This window comes from Sceloporus undulatus, chromosome 2 (genome assembly GCF_019175285.1).
Source record: "Sceloporus undulatus isolate JIND9_A2432 ecotype Alabama chromosome 2, SceUnd_v1.1, whole genome shotgun sequence".
Classification (NCBI taxonomy): Eukaryota; Metazoa; Chordata; class Lepidosauria; order Squamata; family Phrynosomatidae; genus Sceloporus; species Sceloporus undulatus.
This window is the reverse complement of record NC_056523.1, coordinates 35,690,090-35,714,471: the sequence shown is the minus strand read 5'-3', so window position 1 is coordinate 35,714,471 and position 24,382 is coordinate 35,690,090. Positions and strand designations below refer to the sequence as shown.

The following is a 24,382-nucleotide window of genomic DNA, read 5'->3' as shown; positions in this document are numbered from 1 at the left end:
GGCATGCAGCAGCATTGGCTCAATGGCATGGCAGCAGGCAGCCCTGTAAACACCTGCCAATTGCTGTGCTAGCCCAGGAATTGCCCAATATCCTGCCCATCTGCCTAGGCCCAAAGTATCTGATTTAGCCCTTGTTGTGCTAGTCACTGGGCCTTAATCTGCATCTTCTATGTCTTGCTTTAAATAAGGAAAGCATAGTTGCTTATAGGTTCTCTGGTTCAGTGGGCTCCATTTTCACTGCAAGCTTTAATAGCAATATATTTCTGTAGGTGCATGTGTTTCTCTCATAGAACAGCAACACGGGGGCTATTTTCTGAAATGTTCACTTCTTTGGAAATGTTTAAGTAATGGGTGTCGGTGCATAAATTGAAATGGCAAGTGAAACTTAAGTACTTAACCTGTTCTGATATTTGGACTACTTTTAAATATGATTTTTAAATAATTCAGTATCTAAAGCCACACACCTATTGGCACTCAAAGCGTTCTCATATTATTAACTCCTTTAAAAGGTTTGAGCAACATAAAGTTCTTTCATGAATGAGGAATGGGAAGAAGCATGATTTATAATCTAGACAGGACAGTTCTCTGAAGGCATCCTCTATGGAAAAACTTGACCAAGTTCATCTTAAAGATAAAGAGCCACAAGGAAGGCAAATGAGGCCCGTAAAGTTGTCCATCAACAGTTAACACTCAGGATAGCAGATTTAGCTGTGTGTCTTTCAGTCAACTGATCAAGGACGCTTTCACTATGGTTTGTACTGATTATTCCCAAAAGACCCATTAAAATCAATTGGATTTTTCTAAAAGTTGGCTTTTTTATTATTTAATTAATTAATTAATTAATAAGTTGACAGTTTATTCAATAGGACATTTCTGGTTCCGCCAAACCAATTGGTTTCAGGCTATTATGTATATATTTAAATATTTGCATTTATTTGAAAATTATCGTTACTTGTAAAATATGACATGGATATGTTATGTATATCCATCACCATGTCCTCTCATGCCCCCTTTTCCAGTTTTGTAACAGGCATTTAGTGATGCTGAAAACAAACAAACAACAAATTAAGCATAAACATTTCTCTCACCCATAGCTGCCCTATCAATACTTTTCTATAGCTACGTAGTTACACAACATGTGCAGCAGCTGTGAAATGGATTTCCCTCTCAATAGAAGCTACCAAGAAAAACAGCAATGCTCTGTCTTCATCTGTTGCCTCTATACTGTAGAAAATAATGCAGTTTGACACCATTTTAAGTGCTGTAGCTCCATCCTATATAACCCTGGGATTTGTAGTTTTACAAGCCCTATAGCCTTCATTGCCAAAGAGTGCTGGTGCCTCATAAAACTACAAATCCTGGGATTCTGTAGGATGGAGTCATGGCATTTAAAGTGGTGTCAAACTGCTTTATTTCTACGGTGTAGATGCCCACTTAGTTACATAAAAATAGTTAAATATATTTTACAACTTTGTTGCCCACATTTAGTATCAGACATTGAAATGAGTAAGTGCTCTCATTCAGAGAATGACAAATATTTTCAGCCACCTCAATTGTTCAATCCATTATTATTTTAATTCATTTTTCTTTCAGTAGTAGAGATATCAACTGTTTGCAGATTCATTAAATCAGTACCGAGCCACTTTGCATCTTTCAGTTCTCACTCTGGATATGCAGTTTCAAACAATATATGTTTTCTGAAGACAACTGTGACATAATAAACTTTGTTTCAATCAATTATTAGGTTGCCTTATGATGCCATTTTGTGGCTGTCGTGTATAATTCAGCAATTCCAGCAGAGGGCAGTCAAGCAAGAATAATCACATAACTATAGCTTAGAAACAATCCTGCCATTTCTAGACTTTTTTTTTCCCCTTCAAGGAGATGAATGTCCTAATTTGCTTTTTGACAAATGTATCTTTGGCAAGCTAGATCTCTCTTCACTTAACCTACTCTCTAAACATGAATATGAGTCACAGTATTTCCCAGATAGCAGACATGATATTTATATAAAGGTGCTTCTTTCCACATTAAGAGCCAGTCTGAGAATCACTGTTAAAGAAAAAAATAGATGCTTCAATAACCTTTATGTCCTTTTTCTTTGTAGCTCAGGTTATAAAGGAGATGTAAAATCACACCATTCAAATCGTTTTTATAGCTCTCCCCCTCGTTTTTGAAATATGGATTTAAAACTTACAATTAAAAATGGTTCTGTATATGACGTCCAACCCCATAATAAACACAGACACACTATTTTAAAAGGGAAAGACTTGGGCCCCTTTCCCTGAGAGCCTTAGGGCAAATAATTCCAATTGACCCACCCCTCTGGGCAGCCCTGCAAAATATTAATGTATTAACAACCTGTTTCTTAATAGAGATGGAATGGAAATTTGTCGGTTTCCCAACTGAAGTTGAATTTGGACTTCCTGGTCACTTCAGAAACAGGGGGGAAGAAAAATGGCATGCCATTTTTTTAAAAAAATTGTTGTTGTTGTTCCCAGCACAGTATAAACTTTGCAGTTTCTGAGAATTGAGCAAGAGTTTGAGAACCTGTACAGCTTTGCAGTGAAAACCAATACTCACAGTCTTTTTCACTACACACAGAAAATTGAACACCTTCGGAGGGGGGCTTACTTACTTACATTGTTTTTCACTATGACCTTGGAGAAAGTGCATAAAATGCAAAACTAAATGCTAGACCCCCGTACAAAGAACATGGTGAAAGATTCTATGTTATGGCTACAGCTTTTGCTGGTTTGGAAGTTGCACATCCTAAATGTTATACAGCAAGGGGGAAAAACTTGACCCACACATGGTTTTGTGGTGCAACGTTGCTGATTTTGCATAATATTTTTTGCTGGGAAACATTGTGGTTTGTTATGTAGCAATCAGGAATGTTGCACAACAGTTATGTAGGTTTTTTTTTTGTGCATCATTGTGGATTTTGCTGTTTACTGTGTAAAAAAGACCCCAACAATCTTGCACAAAACATACACTTGGCTGTCTGAAAGCAGTCCTTTCTGTGTAGAAAGTTGCACAGTTTACAAGATAGCCTCCATAGCTCTCAGAATGAGCTGCGTGTTCCCCCCCACCAAAAAAAAAAATGTGCAGTATTCTGGGAAAGCTGTCCAGTTTTCATAGAAAAGCTGCACAGTTTTTCATCTTTGCAAGAGGGGAAAAATCTCAAGTGTCTCAAAGCTACAAGATGAAAACTGCTTCATTGTTCTCAACATCTTTTGGGACTTATAGAAATCAAGATTGACCATCCCTAGTTTTAACAAAGTGCACCTGTGCTGCAGAAAATTCACATATGGTGGATTGTGCAGAAAAGAGCATTTTCTACACAGGAAATAGCATTTTCTCTACAGTATTCTACACAAAACCATTTGCAAAATTTGTTCAGAATAGGTCCCAAACTGCAAATGTTCTCATGTGTCAAAGAGTCTTCTTGCCAGAATATCCTGACATTCAAGAAACACAGTTTTCAACCATTTCCCCAATATTTTCAAACATTCTTCCCATCCCTAGTTTTGAGATTACTAGTATGTTGGTAAATAGAAGGAATGTCTTTCTCTTTCAAATACAAGGCTGCCTGAGTCTGTTAGCTTTTTTTTTAGCAGATTCCTGGCAGTTTTTTTCTAGATCCCAATGGTCCAGTCAGTCTTTATCCTTTACTTCTTCCTTCAAAACTTCCCTTGCACTCACATTTGTCTGATACACCATCAACTTATCCCTTAAAGGGAGGGGAGAGTGGAGACAAGGAAGTTAACTTTCACCTCTAGAGTACAAAGAAACATTTGCATGATGTCTATGATCCAGTATCACTACTGAGTCCTTTGAGTCTACACTGTCTGCTTCCACCAATGAACCACTGCACAACATTTAAAATTCTCCTCTCACCCAGTGGCGTTTCTTCTCACCTACTTCTGGTCCCAGACTTCCAGCAGAGTTTCTGGAGTGGGGGGGCACACAAGAGCACCCACATGGGCCAGAAGGAGGTCTGCACAGGCCAGAGGAGCACCCCACAGGCTCTAGGAGCATCAATGAAGCCCGGAGCAGTGCCCACACAAGCCCCAGGAACTCCTGTATGACCCATAACAGCACCTGCACAGATCCTATGAGCTCCCGCATGTGTCAAAAGAGTGACCATAGGGGGCAGGGAGCCGGTTGGGTGTCACCCCCTTTTGGGGGTCACCTGGTGTGGCCCATGCCCCCTGCATCTTGTCAGTGACGCTACTGCTCCCACCTTGAACAGCCCTACAAACAACCCCAAAGGCAGAATAGTATGACCTATGGACTCCATATCATCCTGAATCTCTGTTTTGTGTCTACCCAAATCCCCAAGCAGTCTGCCATAGCCTGCTGAATGCCCCTCCCCTCCATGTACAGTATATATGTATTGGGCTTAGTTTCAGCTCATTTTTTGCCTGAAAACAAAAAACCAGATGAAAACTGGAAGGGACATGATATGGAAGACCAACAGAGGTGTTTTTTTTTTAAACTGTTTTGAGTTCCCACATCTGATGGGTTAAGCCAGAGGGCACAGTAGGGCAACTGCATGGGGCCAATTTGCACTCAATGCTGCCATGATATGCAGATCATTGTCTATCACAGCACACAGGAACTGATGTTCAATTAGTCATCTTTCTTGTTTGCATTGTGTCCATGCTGAAATACTAGCAACAAAAGGGTGACTATTGTTGACTTGCCTCAAAGGGTTGGACTTTCCCATTTTTATAAATTGAATATATACACTTCTACCTGGTCTTTGGAAAATTTCTACACCACATTTTTGACATCTTCACATCATGACCATCATTATCAACACCAATATTATTTTATCCATTACTTTCCTTGGTAAGATTTTGGACTAGCCAATAAGCTATACAAACTGTATATACAGTGTAAATCAGAAATTACAAATATCTACATAATAAATTAGAAATGTTTACTGAAATGTAAGAAAAGTAATACAAACAAGTAAAATGCAAGATAAATGGAACACATGCCTAGCCCACAAATGCTAGTATAAATAGGCATGTTTTTAATTGGAGCCTGAAAGACAAGAGTGTGAGAGCAACCAGATTTACTGTATGGGAGTTTCAAAACTGGGATGCCACCACGGTGAAAGTCCTGCCACATGTAATAGCTCAATGAGTTACAGTGTCCACTAAGCTGTGAGTTCTATCAGCTGATCTAAAATCCCAGGTGAATCAGTACTTAGAAAGATGGTCCTTCAAGTACCTAGGTGCTCAGTGATTGAGGGCTTTGTACATTAATCCTGTCACCTTGAATTACACCTAGTGGCTCAGTGGTATCACTACTTTGATTTCAATAACAGCTTCACTCTTCACTACTCCTGTCAACACCCAGACAGCAGCCTTCTGCACCAAACATAAACATGGAACACATAGAACACACGTACACTTCTGCAGCCGTCTGTACAAATAAAGCACTCCAGACTGATTTCCATTTTAAAAATAGTTCTGACTTTTTCTTTCTTGAGGGATTACCTTCATAGATAAACCAGCTGTTACCAAAAAAAATCTATGTGTTTGTTTGTTTTGATGATAGGACATAGATATGAAATTGCTAGCCTTCTTACACATCTCATTGGTGTTGTGTTTTGTACATAAAACCATGTCATTTTCCTACTAGTACTACTACTAATGATGATGTGTTTTATATTGAAACTTATTCTTTGCGGGCTTTCCGCCCCCCTTCTTCCTACCATAAGTGTTGGTGTGTATCAGTGATATGAGGTATAAGTTTGCTAGGGCAATTACCCATTACTGTTGAGTAGCTGAGTAGTCCCTTGGGCAAACTCATGCATAATTTGTTTGTGCATAAGATACTGTTAGAGCTGAGGCTGCAGTAACTCTGTTCCTCCCGCATATCTGGGAGAAAAATTATAAGCTTTTTCTTAACTCCTGTGCAGTGTTTCACCTGTTAATTGAACTTAACACCATTCTTCTTGGCCTTTGTTTCAAACACCTCTAGCACAGAGGTATTCTTGTAGCAAGAAGGGTGAAGGTCACCAATAAGAGCACTGGAGGGAGAAATATAACACTTTCATCCCTATATACATCATGGTCATCAGGTCTTGAAACATCAATAGAACCCCAGTTTAATTGATTCATTGTGCTGCTCCCTATCTGCATATCCTTGTTATCTAAGCAAAACACTGTCGTCCACCAAGTTAAGGTTACCTTCCCTGTACAAATGGGGAAGAAGTCTGCTTTGATTAGACAGGATCGGTTTATTTTATAATCAGAATGTAAAATAATTACCATTACAAAAAATACACTCTTGCCCTTTAGTGTTTGACATTTTACCATCACCCCTTATGGCCCTACATCCTTATCAGAAATGGAGTTCTTTCTCACCCTTTCTTTAAGATAGCAGCCTCTCCACTGTCTTCTTTCCCATTCTGTTCACCTTGCAATTCTAAATGCCCAAAGTCAGCTTGGTTTACATTATGAACTATATTCCCATTTGAATATAATTCTTCCATTTCCAAACAAACTGATGTTTGGTTCTGGCTTTATGCTTTCCAGCAAATGTTTTCTAGATGGCGAATTTTTAGGTAGATTTTAAAATTCTTTGAGAGTAGTATTTCATGTGCCCATGAGCTGGAGACATTTCCTTATCAATGGGCATGTTGGAGTGTGTGGTGTGTGTGTGTGTGTGTGTGTGTATGATTGATAAGCAATTAATTGTCCATTCAACTCATCCTGACTAGTCCATTGCATGCTATCTGGAATGACCGATAGTTCGTAAGAAGTCATACCCAATCATGAGGTTGATTTGGGAAAAGACATCTAATTGCCTGTTGATTTTCATAGAAGCTAAAAAGATGTTGCATGGAAAATGTTCAGATGGTTGGAACTTTTTTTTTTAAATAGAAATTGTTATTGGAAAATTTAAAAATGTAATAAACATTACAATAAGGGGGGGGGGGAGTTCTCTGACACACCAGGCTTAATATCTCACTCTCACCAAGCTACAAATACCAGAATTCAATAGGATGGAGCCATAACAGTTAAAGTGGAATCACACTGCTTTATTTCTGCAGTCTGGATACATCCATAGCCACACCTTTCTCACTAAAACTACTGTTAGCATATTTGGTTTTTTATAATAAAAAAAAATGGAGTGTGTGGAGTTCACTCTGACCTCAAGCTGACCGCCTAGTGGACCCGCCATTCCTCAGAAGCAAGGAAACCAGGTAGGCAACTTGCAAGGGAGGAGGCAGCATCCCTGGAAACAATACACTCGGAAATGCCCAAAGGTAGCTTGAAAGTTGCTAATGAGGGAGCCATCACCTCCAAGACTAACACAATGCTGGATGTTTGTTCTTAGTCTCACACTTGATGGGTTGGTGATCAAATCAATGACCCACTCATCTACCTGTTTGTCTTCCCCCGATTGTGTCAGACCCAACTGCATTGACCAGGCCACCCTGCACCTCAGCTTAACAAAACTCAAGCAATCAAACACCTTTATCAAGGCTGCGACCAAACCATTAAGCTTATCGCCAGAGCTATATTTTGCCTATAAGAACCCTAGGATTTTCCCACTCAAGTGTGCTACTCTCAGAATACAGCTTGGCTCCACTGAACTCTGATTTTAGCTTCCTCAGCCAACCCCTTCCCCCCACATTCCAGCAGCTGTGTCTCATCCATCATCCACTTCAGTACTGGAATCCTGGAGAAGCCTTTGGAAGTGAAGATCGCCTGTAGTTTTGTCCTCTTGATCTATTCTCGCTTTCCCTCTTTTACTTTCATTGAGTCTCGAGTGCACATATGTGCCCATTGCTGTATGTGTATCCCCCCTTTTAATAAACATTTAGACTTTAATTGGAGAAGCCTGTGTTATCTCTTAAGGGATTATTTGGTCCTTTGGTATACACAAAGGGACACAGTCTCGCAAGGGCGTTGGTACCCCTCCCTCTTAGCAATTTGAGCTAATTAAAAATTCCCCTAATTAGAAACTTTCTAAAACTACATTATACACTTCTTCTGATATCCAAAACCTTATGAGCAGCAGGGAAAAACATCTTGATCATGCTTTATCCCAAAACGGGTCAAAACTCCACTGCCTGCACAGCCCACTCCTGAATGTGCACAACCCGACTACATGGCACACATCGTTGCACGTTCATTTGTTTGCTTTGTCTCACCCTGCACTCATATCAGGGCATTTATATACAGGGGCAAAGATGCGCATCTTCCAAGTCGAACTATCCCGGGTTATGTTTGCTCTGGTTTTTAGCCCTGGAACATGGCTTTGGCGCAGTTTCCACTTACTTTTGAGGCATGCATCATCTAAACACCCCACGTTCAAAGTGGTTGGAAACCACTTTATTTGGGCTTTCTGCTCATCCCCTAAGTGTCACAGCCAACATCATGTCATTTTCTATTTCTTTCTTTCCTTCTTTCCTTCATCTCCTCCTCCTGTTTTAGTTTTAATAACCATTCCTACTTCATAGGTAACATTGAATTCTTCCATCTTTGCACATACAACAATCTTGCTTCCATGATCATATATTGAAGTAGTCTTCCATGGTTCTTTTCCAACTATTATTTCATAAGTCCTGAAAGAAAAAATCTGGTTTTAATTTAATGTTAACCTTTGAGATAGGATGGGGGACACCTGGCTGAATGAGACTACATGTGAAAGGGATCTGGGAGTCCAAGCAGACCACAAGTTGAACATGAGTCAACAATGTGATGCAGCAGCTAAAAAGGCCAATGCAATTTTAGGCTGCATCAACAAAAGTATAGTGTCTAGATCAAGAGAAGTAATAGTGCCACTGTATTCTGCCTTGGTCAGGCCCAACCTGGAATATTGTGTCCAGTTCTGGGCACCACAATTCAAAAAGGACATTGAGAAACTGGAGCGTGTCCAGAGGAGGGCGACTAAAATGGTGAAGGGTCTGGAAAACATGCCCTATGAGGAACGACTCAGGGAGCTGGGAATGTTTAGCCTGGAGAAAAGAAGATTAAGAGGTGATATGATAGCCCTGTTTAAATATTTGAAGGGGTGTCACATCGAGGAGGGAACAAGCTTGTTTTCTGCTGCTCCAGAGAACAGGACCAGTAACAATGGATCCAAGCTGCAGGAAAAGAGATTCCACCTCAACATTAGGAGGAACTTCCTGACAGTAAGGGCTGTTCGACAGTGGAACAAACTCCCTCAGAGTGTGGTGGAGTCTCCTTCCTTGGAGGTCTTTAAACAGAGGCTGGATGGCCATCTGTTGGGGATGCTTTGATATGGATTTCCTGCATGGCAGGGGGTTGGACTGGATGGCCCTTGTGGTCTCTTCCAACTCTACAATTCTATGATTCTAGGATTCTAAGATCCTTTGCATCAACATATGTATTTTCACATGTCCACTACATATGGTAGAATGTCATGCTGTTCACATTTCCAACATACATTCAAAGCCTTCTAATATGTTCTAGATAGTTTCTCTCATGTTATATATCAATGGTACATCATTTTATAAAAATTCTATGAATTTTATAAAAAAAGATATTGAGAGGTAGCCATTCTGGCCATTTTGTACATTTTAACTGGCCATTAAAGGTATTATTCTTTTGCAGATTTTGGATTTGTCTTACATTGTTATGTTCCATCTATATGTTATGTTTGAAATTTCTTAGTCCATTTTATCTTGCAGTCTTTCACTTGTTCAGTCCTATGCTCATCATCTGTACACAATTGCAATTCAAACTCTGATTCATTTTGTTTAAACGTATAACTTCTTTTAACCATTTTAAAGCTTTCAAATAGCTATTGATAAGGACCTGTTGATTTTCTTGGGATGTTGCATGGGAAAAAGTACAGATGGGCTGATCTGTTTAAATTTCCCTTCTCTCAGATAAATTTTTGCATGATATCCTTACCTACATGGTCTGCATAAATTAAGAACATTCACTGCAGAACTTAGACAGATGTGGAGAACTAATGTCAAGTTGTGACTAGAATGTTGGGAAAACCTAATATATCAGGTTACCAATCACTGGGAGAGATAACCTGCAGGTATCTTATTTCCTTTCACCTCCACAATGGCTGATTCTGCTGTTGTCAACTTTATTTATACCCCATCTTTCCACAAAACCAATATTCAAGGCATCTTACAACTTATAATAAATAGAATACAGTTAAAATATACAAAAGATCAACATGAAATTATAATTAAACTACTAACATCAAAGCCATTTAACAAAGCCATTTAAAACACACTTAAATGATAAAAAGCAATTTAAAAAACAATACAATTAAAACAACACAAATCTATTAAAAGCACTTTCTTTAAAATATTCAGTTCTCAAATAATGTCAATAAAATAATAATGTCTATAAAAGAAAGGTTTTTACTGGTTGGCAGGAGGACACCAAGGAAGGCCCATTCTGACCTGCTCAAGAAGTCTAGAGTACAGAGTCTAGGGACAGCCACCAAGAAGGCTCTAGCTTGCTTTCCCAGCAGCTATGCCTCTGAAGGTGGTGGTATTACCGTGTATACCCAACTATAAGTCGACCTCATATATAAGTCGAGGGTAAGTTCTGGGGGCAAAATTATGGATTTTGATATGACCCATGGATAGGTCGAGGGTAAGAGAGGCATATAGCAAAGGATCTAAAGGATGAAGCAAAGCAAAACAATGTCAAAAAATTTACAAAATTCCAGCAGACATAACTCTTTGTGCTCAGTCTTAAGGCTGGAAGGATGAGAGAGTAGAGGGAGTCAGTGCTTCCAGGACAGATTATACTCTTGCTTTTCACCAGGAGATGGTTTCTTCTTTTAAATAAGAGTTAAGGTACAGTACTTACATTGATCAATGGAGAGGTCAACTCAGGATTATTGGGTCAATTTTTTGACCTGAATTTCTAGACTTATACATGAGTATATACAGTAAGTAAAGCACTGTTCTTGAGGGTCTCAGTGTCTAGACAACTAATATAGGGAGATATTGAAACAGCTCTGCTGAAGGACTTCTTGCTGATGCAGTGGTGACAGGAAAGAATTTCCTTGCTGCCCAGACTGCCACAGAGTGGGACTTCAAATAAACTTTGATCAGACTTACTCTGAGTCTTCCCTCAACATCATTCTAGCAGCCTCTGGAGATTAATGCAGCAGCTTTTATTCTCATGCTAGGTGTGGGATGTAAACACACAGGGACAGATTCTATCACATAGCCTCGTACCCAGGCAGTTCTCATCCCGTATCTGACCTGGGCTTCTCCCAGATCATTTAAAAAATGAGATTTTCCTGTTCTTTAGAAGATCCAGGAGAAGCCCAGGTCAGGTACAGGATTAGTAGTGCCCAGGGATGGGGTTATGCAATAGAATCTGTCCCTGTGCATTTACATCCCACACCTAGTGCAGGAATAAAAGCCAGTGTGCTAATCTCCTCTGTCTCATACTTTGTATTGCCTTCAGCTCCCTGGAAAACCAGGATGCTGGGTTTTTAATTTTTTATTTATTTACTTTATTTATTATTATTAACCTTTATTTATATACTACCTTTTCCCCAGGACAGGACCCAAGGCAGCTTCCAGGACAACAAATTAAAAATGTTTACAAAAAGTTTTAAAATCAATTTAAAAGCACCACATTAAAACATTATAAAACTGATTAAAATCATGCAAAAGTTAAAAACAGATAAAACATTCATCTATATTAAGACTCTTCCCTGCTTAAACATTAAAAGCTGACTTAAATAAAATGTTTTTTTGCTTGCTAGAGAAAGGAAAGTAAGGATGGAGCCAGCCTAGCCTCCCATGGAAGAGAGGATGTGAGAAACCACCAAGAAAGCTCGCAGATTTGGCTCCACTCAATGAGAGGAGATGCTCTTGAGTGATTATGTCATTTCCCCATTCCAGTGCTTCAGCAGTATCTCTTAGTGAAGTGACAAGAAAATTCCAAACAGTCATCAGGAAACCACCCAGATCCATCAGCCTCCTTGTGGTGGCCCAACGTCATGGATCTCTCATTGCTGAAGAAGTTCTGAGTTCCAGCAACTCTGAATTTCACCATATAGTAGAACTACAAAAAGTATCTGCACACCAAGAGCACCATCTTTCCATCCAGCACAGGAAATAAGATTCAGAGTTTGCGGAGCACCACTGTGGATGTTGAAGTCCTGCTGCACCACAAGCTGAGGGACTCTGGTACCAACCACATGAACACCCTGGCTAGCTCTGGCTTGCTCAGGAGGGAGACTGTTGAGCATCTATAGAATCCATTCTGTCCCAGACACCTGCCTTTAGATGCACACACTTAAATCCTGAAAACTGTGGGATAGGGCATCTGGCCAAGGGGATAGAATCACAATAGATGACTGCAACTCTGCCCTCCAGATCTCACCTGCTGTTGTACAGAGATTTCTGGCATGCAGTGTTGGGTGAGATTAACTGTTGAGCAATAGATCTAATATCACAGCTTCCCTTCTTTTAATTGTAATAATGGGCTGCAGCAATTATGTTGTACTAAGAAATGTCCTTGCAAGCCACTTGTTTTTCTTCATCAACAAAACTCAAAAGAGATGCCCTATCTAGGAAAACACCATTTGCTGTTAAGTCATTCATCCACAAGGAGAGTGATGTTCCTTCTCTGGAAGTTAATCAGACACAGCCAGGAACATAATTCCTGCCACGTTGGCTAGCCATATATTTTGATACACTTTGTATGGCTGGTGGGATGTTCTACACAACCGGTAATGGGGGGGGGGGATTGTTTATCAGTCATTGTGCCAGATAATGAGCAGATGTATGAAGAGGAAAAATAAGCTGTGCAATATCAAGATCAGACCCATGAGGACAACTGGTATGAAAGGAACAAGGAGAGATAGTCCTTGGAAAGGGAATGTCCTGGTTTGTACATGAATGGGATGTAAGCCCACAAAAATATTTAAATTGCTATGTGCTTTTAATATTCTGTTACTGAAACTGCTTCAGTCCTGACAATAGTGCTATGCAATGATCAACTCAGTTTTCTGAATAAAGCTTTCTAAGGCTTGTATTTCTAAACTTAAGTTAGCCAGTACATGACAGACACTCAAGAGTAATACTCTGGAAAGCTCTCCAAGATAGCTCCTCACCACACATACAGATTCCAAACACATCATCAATATGTTTTAACACTGAATTTCCATGAATTATTGAAAGATACTTAAGCAAGCTCTTCTATAAGGCAAATCAACTATTTCTCTTTAAAAATATAAAAGGAGATGATGCCATCCATTAGATAAGTTCAGGCACTAGGAAAACAAGATTACTAAGGAATCGATTTAGAGGGTTAGATTGATACAAGCCCTGGCATGCCATAAGTGAGGCCATGTATACTTGAAATCCCTCATCATAATGCCCCAAAACATCATGGTGCTCAGAGAAAACTTGCATACCATTCTCTGGACTCCCTGACCATAAGAGTTAATTTTATTTTAAAACATTTTAAAAACTTTAATATTTTAAAAAGCTTTTTAACTGTAGGGCAAAACAATGGTTTGACCTTAAACACCATCTTTATTTCTAAGAATGCCTGTGAAAATGAAAGGTGTGGGCAGTATTCTGGCACTACGTTTTGAAGGACAGTCAGTCATCTACAAACCAGAAAAAAGAGAAACTGCAGATTTTGAGATGCATCATGGAGGAATCCTGGAGAGCTGGGTCAGCATCTTGGAGGGGATCAATAGTTTGCTTTTTGCCTGTGCTGTGATAGGGGTGTATGTTACTTGTCTTGTTTTCTTGCTTTGGTATGGCATATACTGTATATATGGGAGTTGTCCTCTCTGTATCTAAACATCATCAGTTTGCCTTTTGTGAAATGGATATTTTGAAGTGCTTTGTGGGGATATATGGATTTTGGTATCTGAGGTTCAGATTCCACCTCTGCTTTGTATTCTGTCTCTAGGCTGCGTTATTTATCTTTCGGCCCTATCAGTTTGCCTTGTAATGAGTTTTGTCATTCATTGTCTTGAAACTGGTGATGGGAGAGAAAACTGTGAATGTTTCTGTGTCTTGGAGCTCTTTTGGGCATATTACTCTTTTCTTATTCTCACCTCTTTGCAGTGCTTTGTGACTGGGGATGCCATCCATGGGCATATTGTCAATGGGCAAGTCCCTGCTCCTAGTGATGTGGGGCTTGACATTCTTTTGCTTGTGCTATGAAGAAACTGGGTTGAATAAGAAGTGAATAGGGTTAGTGGAGAAAACAGCAGCTATGTGTACTAAGGTAAGAGTGTTCATCCAGCAGTAACTGTGTGACCAGAAGCCCATTTATGCTACAAAATTAGAGCACTATGATTCCATATGATTGAATCCCACGATTTGCATTTTGTGGAGGGACATTTATAATTCTTAGCCAGAGAACTCTTGTAGTATCTCCCAAACTACAAATCCTAGGATAGCAATAGCAAGTACATTTCTATTCCACTTATCAATGCACCTAAGCACTCCCTAAGTGGTTTACAATGTGTAAGCTAATTGCCCCAACAGGCTCGGTACTCATTTTAGTGACTTTGGAAGTATGCAAGCCTGAGTCAAGCTTGAGCCCCTGGGCTGGTATTGAACTCCCAAACTTATGGTTTGTGAGTAGGTGGCTGCAGTACAGGCATTTAACCACTGCACCACCCTGGCTCTGTATTCCATAAGATGTTGCCATGACAGTTAAAGTGGAATCCTAGTGCTATAACTGTGTGGTGTAAAAAGGCTCCAGAAGGCAACTGTCTACTTCAACAACATCACAGTAAACTCTGAGGACTGATTTGAGGAACTGCAATCTCTCACTTGTAGATAAATAGTTCATGGGACTATAGCACATCTCATTATTTTATTGAGAGACTTATCTTGAAGAGTGAAGGGCTGTGCTGGAGGCCGCCCTTTCTTCAGCCATATCAGAGCCACGGCAGCTGCATGCCATGGCCCTGATCTGGCCTTTCCAGGGTATGAAAAGAAGCTGCATAAAGAGGCTCATTTTTTGCGTCCTGGATAGCAATAGCTGCAGCACCATGACTATGCAGTGCTCCTTTGGCACTATGTAGTGTGGACTCAGTGCTGGAGGAGTGCCATGATGCTGTGTGACATCTGGTGTGGCGTGCAGTGTCACAGCACCTTGGGGGAGGAATTGGGGCGTGTGTTGTGGAGACGCTATGCCCCAACTCCATCCCCCAGCTGGTCTTTCAGGTCAGTGTGTACAGGCTTTGAATCAATTAGAGGGTGTCTATACACTGTAGAAATAAATGCACTTTGACACAATAACTGCCATGGCTACATCCTAGGGAATCCTGGGATTTGTAGTTTTGTGAGGTAGAGAATGCTAATGACCTTGTAAAAGTACAAATCCCAGGATTCCCTGGGATGGAGCTACAGAATTTAAAGTGGTGTCAAAGTGCATTTATTTCTACAGTGTAGATACACCTTAAGTTGTTTTTCTTACCCTGTTGAATAAATTGTGACACTTATATAGAAGAACAGATAACTCAATGGCCAGTTAAACTTAACTACCACCCAAGTAGGATCAACCACTTGGATACCTCTTTTAAAATACCTAATACCTGGAGAAGATTAACTGCTGCGTCAACGTGGCAACCAGTAGGTGCCACTGCATGTGAGATTGCTTTATACTGAGTCAGACAGTTGATACACCTATCTCAGTATTATCTACACTGACTGGCAACAGCACCCGTTTGCTGCCAATGTGCAGTATAGGAAAATCATTAACACTTAATCCTCAACACATTTACTTAAAGCCCATTGATTTAAACAGAATTTCCTTCCTAAGTGTGCTTAGGATCACATTATTAGCTAACTTGGGTATAATCAATCAATTCAGCCTAGTTCACCTGATCAGCTGTTGATACTGGACAAGTGAAGAACTAGCAGGGAAAATGCATCTGTAAGCAGATAGGGAAATACATATGCATAAATCCTTCAGGCACATAATAGAAATGGAACAGATATGCTTGCTCTTACCTGAATTGCCCATACATTCAAAATTATATGTTAAATCCAGTTGTTCTATTCTGCTCACTGTGCAGTTCACTGTTAAACCAAAGATGGTAAGTTGCCCATGAAGTAGAAAATAAAAATAAAAAAGTCCACACACACACACACAAAACAAAAACGTTTTTCCTGTAAGTGAGAATGACATATGATGGGAAAGTAGAAGAAGCTGCTGTCATAACAAAAGGAATGTGTTATTATTTATTGGACAAACATGAGTACACGGATCTTGGATTACAATATTGGGTGACAAATGCTGTGTAAGATTTTGTAAATATTGTAGGTAGATAACACAGAATCTATTCCATAATGAATAGTATCATAACTAACCTTTACAGAGGAGAAATTGTGTTTTCTTTCTTTGGTAAGTACGACATATTAGGTATATTTTTCATTCAATCCCCCTGAGTTTTGAAAAAGCTACAAGAACAGCCCTCTGTATTAATGAAATCTAATACTTGTTCACTCACTTGTAATGTGTATTAGAAGAGCTGTGAATCATAGGTGACTAGTCTGGTGGACAAGGAAAAATAAGTAGGTAGGTAGGTAGGTAGGAAGGAAGGAACTGTATCAGTAAGGAAGCAGATCACTACCTTAGTAAAAAAAATAAACACAAATTTTTAAAAGCACAAGTAAAAGTCTGAGTGTAAGTCAAATATTACTATATCTAGGGATTTTTATGTCCCTGTCCTGTCCAGCTTCTTCGGTGAAACTTGGAGCAAACTTAAAGATTAGAGGGTTTTGTTGTTAACTGTCTTCAAGTCGAATTCATCCCATGGCAACTCTATGAACACGAGACCTCCTAGTCACCCTATCCTCAACCTACCTACTCAGCTATTGCAGATTCATGGTTGTGGCTTCTCTGTTACACAACAGTGCTCCATATCTGCTTTACTGTCATATAGCTGAAGGTAATGGAAAGAAAGTTAGGAACTCTTGTTAAGGTTTAACACAGCTAAATCTGAGACATTCCAGAAGTCGAGCCTAATAAACCTTAGGTATTGTGTATGGGAAACTACACTGAGACAATTTCCACTAATATTATTTAGTAAAAATCTCTTGGAACACAGAGCAACATTTTACTTTAAAGAACATACAAATCATCTTGGCCTTTGAAAATACGACCCCCAACTGACCTCACGAGCTTCTGCCCAAGACTGAAAACATTCCCTTCTGTTCTCTCAACAAGGTTTGCTAGTGCTGAGGCCTCCTCAGCTTCTCTCTTGAAGAGTCAGCACATAACATAAAGTAGCTACTCATCACTGCCTCTTACCATACTCTCCAACTGTTATGATTTGGCAGGGACAGTCCCAATTAAACCTCTGTCATCCCACCTTTCCCCTTGCTTTTAAAATATTGTAGTTTCTCTTTCCTCCTCCCATTCCCCTGTATGTCTCCAGCTAATTTCTTTGACTGCAAACTGAGCTCAAAGTAAAAAGTTGTTTACTAAGAGGCTCTTCAGACTGGCCATTAAGACCAAACTGGGGGCAGAGTTGGGGTGTTGCGTCCACATGACACATGCCTGACTCCACTTCCCAAGGTGCCATGATGCCCACATCACTTCACACAGTGCATGGCATCATGGCCTTCCTCCAGCACTGCATCTGCACAACACAGTGCCAAAGGAGCACCGTATAGCCACAGTGGTGCGGCAATAGTGCCCTTTCCAGGGCACAAAAAGGAGCTGCTTTATGTGGCTCCTTTTTGAGCCTTGAAAAGGTCGGATCGGGGCTGCAGCATACAGTTGCTGTAGCCCTGATACAGCTAGGAAAGGGGCGGCGTCACATCATCCCTTAGGAACTGTGCATAGAGATTCTAACTCAGCCTTCCCAGTAGGAACAGGCAAAAGCCTCTCCTAACTTGTGTGATCTTCCTCATTAATATCTTTTGCCATCTTGACCACAATCTGGTGTTGCTTGGCCACCCACATTCTGGTTTTCATCTGTGAAATGTTGAACAGTATGTCTTAGTTTATCTCTCTGTCTTCTTCTCACTTGTTGTGAGAACTCACGAGTTGTGGTATCACTTTTGTCTGAGACACTCTTGGCATTGTTATATCATCTTCTTCCTCTTTATCTCACTGAGGGCCCACCCATCTGCTAATAGGGGACTTCTATGGGACAGAAGGATGAAAAAGAAAGAAATGGAGAGCACCTCTTGCTGGTAAGCTAATGAATATGCTGCATTGGACTAGACTGCACAGCTCATATGTTACAAAAGTTGGCTGAAGAGGTATGCTTGGTGACACAGAAGTGGTCATATGGTAGCTTAAACAATGTCTCCACATTGCAAGTGAAGCCACATTTATTAGAAAACAAATGTGGTTGAGATCCTGCATTGCAAAGTTCTAGAAGGCATAACTAAATTTTATCCCCCTCCTCAAACACTCCACCTACCTGTCTGTGGGCTGGGTTTTCTTCCTCCCCAACAGCTATTCAGTGACCAGAAGAGTAAACTGACAGCCGGAACAGACAGGAGATCCAAAAACCAAGAGGTCCAGAAGGAAGTCCTTTTCTTATGGCAGGCAGCTGTAGGACTACAACCACCTGCCTGCTCTTCCCTCCATTTTCCGCTGACCACTGAACAAGTGTGAAGAAGGGTGCCCAACCTTTAGATAGGCTTGAAAAGGGAGTTGAAGATGGAGCTACTGAATTTCTTCATCCACTGCAACCTACAAGTACATATGCAGGTGTACCTTACAGTTCTGCATTTGTGTCACAAACAGGGTGACAGCCATATACATTCCATACCAGGTTTCAGTGTTGGTAAATCATGTTAGAGAGGAGCAGAAGAGAGTGGTTTTGCTTTGGATAAGAAGCCAGACAGTAAGTATATCCCCTACTTAAAGGCAACTTAAGAGGTCAAGCCCAATCCTGGACCTATTGGTCTATACCAGTAATCAGGAAATAAATAATCATTTCAGCCTGTCATTCTTTTATAAGTCAATTATGGCTGAATCTGATGTCAGCTGATGTTTACCTAAAATATCAGTTAATATTACAGTGAGGGAAAGAGATCATAGCTCAGGGCTACATAGAAGAAATTCTGGTGTCTGTCAAATCAAAGGTTTTGTGAACAGCAACGTTTCGACATACCACCGCCAGCCCAGCAGCTTTGGAAGGCAATTGCATATCTTGGCAAAGGGTAACCTGAAGGCTATTACTAGTCTCCACTAAAGTACTGTATACCTATTAAATGAATTAGATTTAGATTTGTGTTGGCTCCCCATTCCACAATTGATTCCATGGGTCTACTTTAGTTAGGATTAACCAATATTACTGAGGCCATTATGTGTAGCAGGATGAGCCAATGGACTGTGTTCATATGGCAAAAGTTCAGAAGTGAATCTTACATCTTATCAGGCCCAGATAGTGACATGATTTCAGCTGTGCTCTTTGAATGTAAACAGAAGCCTGCATTCCTCAGACAGCTCTTTGAAGAAGCATGATACATCCATTTTAATATAATATAATACATTTTAATTTAATTTTAAAAACTCCAAGAAAAAGCACAACTGGTCATGTGCCTCTTCGATTTTTCCGTTGTTTTGCCTCTTCCACATAATTGCAGCCGGATGAATTGCAAGGAGAAATCTTTGGTCGGGACTGTTCTTTGCATCACAAAGTTCTGTCAAGTGTCCAAGTTGGTAACCCTTCCAGTAGGAAGCATATTTTTAAAAGAGCATTTTAGCACAAACTTGGCAGATCCTGGCTGCAAGTCAAATCTGGCACTACACAGCAGGAGAGAGGAAAAAGAAAAGAGTGCCTTGCTCATCTCTTCAGTTTTGTCAGTGTGAGGGAATGCTGGACATTACACAACTCTGGAGTCTGCAGGAAGGACTGAACAATAGCTCTTGGACCGTATTATCTTTGCCTCCTTTACATGGAATATACCGGTAATCCTGTGGCAATGGATGAGCTAGCTCAGTTCTGAGAAGATGAAAATCATTTAGAAGAAGACTGGACAGCCTGGTATCCCCCCTCAAGCAATTTGTGGAAGTAAACTACAACAGGCAGTCCTCTTAATAACAGCAGGCTAATGTACACATAATACTCCCAGGTACTGTAATTTTGCATGCTTTTGCTGAGGATGAGGCAGGGGTTGGTGATTCTCATTGAGAGAGAGAGAGAGAGAGATGGCTGAGGGTGGTGTCAGAGAAATTTTGGTTACACTTTTGCTGAACTTCTCTTTATTGATGTTTATTTATGATCACTTTAATAGTTTGCATTATTGCTATTTAGAATTGGATTAAATAAATATTGACCTACATCGTACCCAAGCACAGCATATCTGCATGCTATAATTTCCTCATAAGCATTATTAATACATCTCAACGTAAAATTGATTGCAGTGCCATCAAAGAACACATGTAATATTAATAAAGCACTATGAAAGGGCATATTAGTCTAATGTATGAGCCTTTCCAGCATATATGAGCTTTAAAAATAGGATGAATGCTCATTATTTAACATGTCATAAACAGCTCATTATGTAGCTATTGATAATGGGTACAGTACTTCAAGAAGTAATCCTGTATTCACTTACTTGGGATTAAGCCACTGAGTATAGTGGAACTTTCTTCTGAGTAGACATTCATGTGAAGTGATGCAGCCCTAAAAAAAATATTATTGTGGGATATACCAAAGGTGTTTATGATGGCGCTGCATGTTCCAAATATTACAATAGGAAATACTGAATTTATTTATATGTTTACTGTATTTAATAAATGACTCATCAGACTTCTATATGTTGTGCTACAGTTTTAAAACATACAACAATCAAAACTGTAAAAAAATAGCACAGCTTAAAACTCCATATCAGTAAAAACAAAAATACAAAGCTGAAACAAGTAATCGGGAGCTGAAACTCTAAAAGAGCTAAAACAAAGATTGAAATAATAGATCTCACATATCTAAAACGTTTTAAATGTCTAGGAGAGCAAAATCATATTCTTAACTGCCCTACTGACATCAGTGTGATATAAAAGTGTTTTAAGTTGGGATAGATGTTCTTAATGTTCACACTTTCTCACATTTGCTGATATTCTCTTGCTTTCTGCTACATAGATGTCAGAAGCAGAGACCGACAAAGAGAAATTTAGAACAACACAGAGTTTTGAAAATGACCAGCAAAATACTTCACCACTGTTGAAAGAAGGTGAGTACAGTTATTTACTATTGGGAACAGTGTATTTCTAAGTACCTTAGAACTAGAAGACCACCACTATACAGGGACTGTAACTAGCTTTTGCTTATATTTAAAATACTGAGAATCTGGCAAGTGTATGTTAAGTAATCTGATTTTTTTCTGATTAAAAGTAAGAAAGGTTTGAAGTTACTTCTAGGGAGCAGGCCTTGTTTTTGAAACTTGCTATGTGCTGTGGGCTTGCTGTGTTAGTCATAAGTGTTTCCCATTCATCAGAATAACATTTTGGAGAGCCCAAAGTAATTAATGGATGCAGGAAAATGATGTGGTCAATAAAAGATCATGCCTGTACATCATGCTAGTTTATGAGTGAGTGGGAATTATTATTTTAATAAGATGAGGGGAAACTGCAGGCATGTTGTTATGTAATTTGCTTTGTTAACTGAATTATTTTTAAAATATTAGAAGGTAGCAAAAGGAAAGGCATGTCCTGACATGAGAAATATGAGATGTTTCGACATATCCTCCATCTCATATCATGACTGATTCGTGATAATAAAATTAGCAGAGACCTGTGGCAGCTTAAAAACTAACACATTTCATTCTTGTCTGAGAGAACGACAGGCTATTTTTTTTTCCCTAGCAGTTGTGGAAATAAGCAAAGATGGCATGAGCATGCATCATCATGTGCCAAGTTACATAACACTCTTATTGGCACATTATTTTCATGGGTTCTACAAATATATGGGGTGGGTAGCTTCCTAGTTCCTCCCCTCCCCCCCCCCAATTTCATCATTCTGCTCCCTATGGAGGGCAAATGGTCTGAAGTAAAGAGGCTTTGCTATTTGTAGAAGTCCTCCACACAAAACACAGCCCTGGAAAATCAGGCCTCCATCTTGTATAGAAAGTATGCATAGATATGTGTTGGTTGGGTAACTATGCCTCCATGTTACAAACCAGGAGAATTCAATGTAGTTGTCCCTTTTTTCAGCAGCATCTTCAAGTAGCCTTTAATCACAGCTACATACTAACAGAATACTCTATTTACAAACAAGATGGCCACCTCATTCTAATACAAATATTGTACCAACATCAAGGGTACACTTTATTTATTTGTTGTTGTTGTTATTTCTTGCCTGTCTCTCATAATGGATCAAGGCAGGAAACAACAACAATTAACAAATACATGTCATCATCCAAAAACACATCAGCTGAAACAACACATCAATTTAAAAGGACAAATAAAGTGTACACATATTAAAACAATCCGTATTTAAAGTTCATCATTAAATTTCAAAATCATCTGGCTAAAAATCATCTGGCAGAAGATAGTGATCTTTACTGCTGTTTTAAATGCAGACTGCATATTCAGCTACCAAATCTCTTCATCACTTTGAACCACTCATACATGTGAAGGCAAGGATAAGACTGGAAGATCTGGGACTCTGTTTGAAGTAGAAATTGGTTTTGGTCTTACCTGCATTGCAGAAATCATGCAGTTTGACATCACGTTAATTGCTATAGCCCAATGCTATGGAATTCTGGGATTTGTAGTTTGTTATGGCACCAGAGCTCTCTGACAGAGAAGGCGAAATATGGGCCCGTACAGACAGGCCAAAATAAAGCTGCTTCAGGTCACTTTGGAGATATGCTGTTTAAATGAAGCATGCGTCCTAAGAGTCCGAATGCTCAAGGACTGGAACATGGCTTTGGCGCGGCTTCTGGACTCTTAGGACACATGTATCATTTAAGCAGTATATTTCTAAAGTGACCCAAAGTAGCTTTATTTTGGCTCGTCTGTATGGGACCAAAGTCACAAAAGTACAAATCCCAGAATTTCATTGCATTGAACCATTGTGCTAGTTAAAGTGCTGTCAAGCTGCATTATTTCTGCAGTGCAGATTAGACCTAAGAGGAGAATGAGCAGGGCTTCCTACTCACCCCCATGTTTTGTTAATGATCTATACATTTCTTTATTTTTTCACTCACAACACTTAGAAATATTACTTTTCAGATCTCTCAGCAAGAGTGTGAGCTGCATAGTAGAACTGGAGCCTGTTGGCTAAGAAAGCTAGCAAGCTGTGTTTTCTTTTGGCATCCAGTTTTAAAGGAAAGTTATTTTTATTCATGGGTTTTTATTGATTATCTGTGTCTTATAAAAGAAGCAACCACATAGTGGAAGAAATATGCCGAGGAGATGTGAGGTAGTATCACTCTTTATTTAGTGCCAAACATACTCAGATCTTTACAAAATAATACGTTATGTACTTCTAGCACAATGGTTGTATACACTAGTAAGAGGCTGTGATCTTTATAATGTCTCCATTAAGTGTTTATTGGCTAAAAAAGGTCACAACCATCTTAATTTGCAGTGGAAATGCTGATCTGAACACTGGGGATATTAACTGAGGAAATTTGAAGAGGTAATTTGATATTTGATTCCATTACTGTCAAACCTTGGAAGGACAGGATAGGAACCACAGATGCAGGGCATGATCCAGCCAAGGTTAAGCCCTTTAAAGTCCCATTGATTTCAAGTAGTGGGAGTTAATCACAAACTACTCTTGCTAGGAGAGCATATTTGAACTGAGAAAAATGGTGAGGTTTTGAAAAAAAAGTATTCCTCAGTCTGTCAGTTAACAAAATGTATGCACTGAGTGTTCAGATGGGCATGTGACAAATATTAAAAGCTGTACAGTTCAGTTAGGGTCTTTGTGTAACTGTCATTCATGCAATGTTCTGGGGTAAACAACCTGCAGCCCTTGCACACTCTACAATTGCAGTGCTATGATCCCACTTTAAATGCCGTTGTTCCATTGCATGGGATCCTGAGATTTGCAGTTTAGGAAAGGGTCCTTAGATGTCTCAGCCAATTTCTCTAGTACCTCACCAGACTACCAGCCCCAGGATTCCATAGGATTCAGCCATGGAAGTTAAAGTGGAATGATAGCGGTATATGTGTAGTGTGAAAGGGCCCCTGATACCTTCTGTATGATTTTGACTACATCTCCCAGAGACCCAGAATGGCATAGTTGTTTGGGTGTTGGACGATGATTCTAAAGACCAGGGTTCAGTTCTCTACTGGGCTATGAAACCCACTGGGTGACCCTGGGTAAGTCACACTCTCTCATCCTCACGGGAAGGCAATAGTAAACTCCTCTAAACAAATGTTGCCAAGAGTCCTCAATTGGAAACAACTTGAAGGCACACAACACACACATGCACACA

General features: G+C 39.7%; 1 protein-coding gene across 6 annotated transcripts in view; it reads left to right on the top strand.

Annotated features, from left to right (window-relative positions):
• MDFIC2 (MyoD family inhibitor domain containing 2) overlaps positions 1-24,382 on the top strand; it is a 235,576-nt gene that overhangs the window by 134,768 nt on the left and 76,426 nt on the right. For 4 of the 6 annotated variants that reach the window (XM_042453549.1, XM_042453550.1, XM_042453544.1 and 1 more), the window contains 2 exons: positions 18,095-18,172; positions 21,076-21,166. In XM_042453549.1, the coding sequence (XP_042309483.1) occupies positions 18,125-18,172; positions 21,076-21,166 (139 nt within the window). In that variant the 5' untranslated portion in view covers positions 18,095-18,124. The remainder of the gene's footprint in view (positions 1-18,094; positions 18,173-21,075; positions 21,167-24,382) is intronic. The other 2 variants (XM_042453547.1, XM_042453548.1) reach the window with 1 other exon arrangement.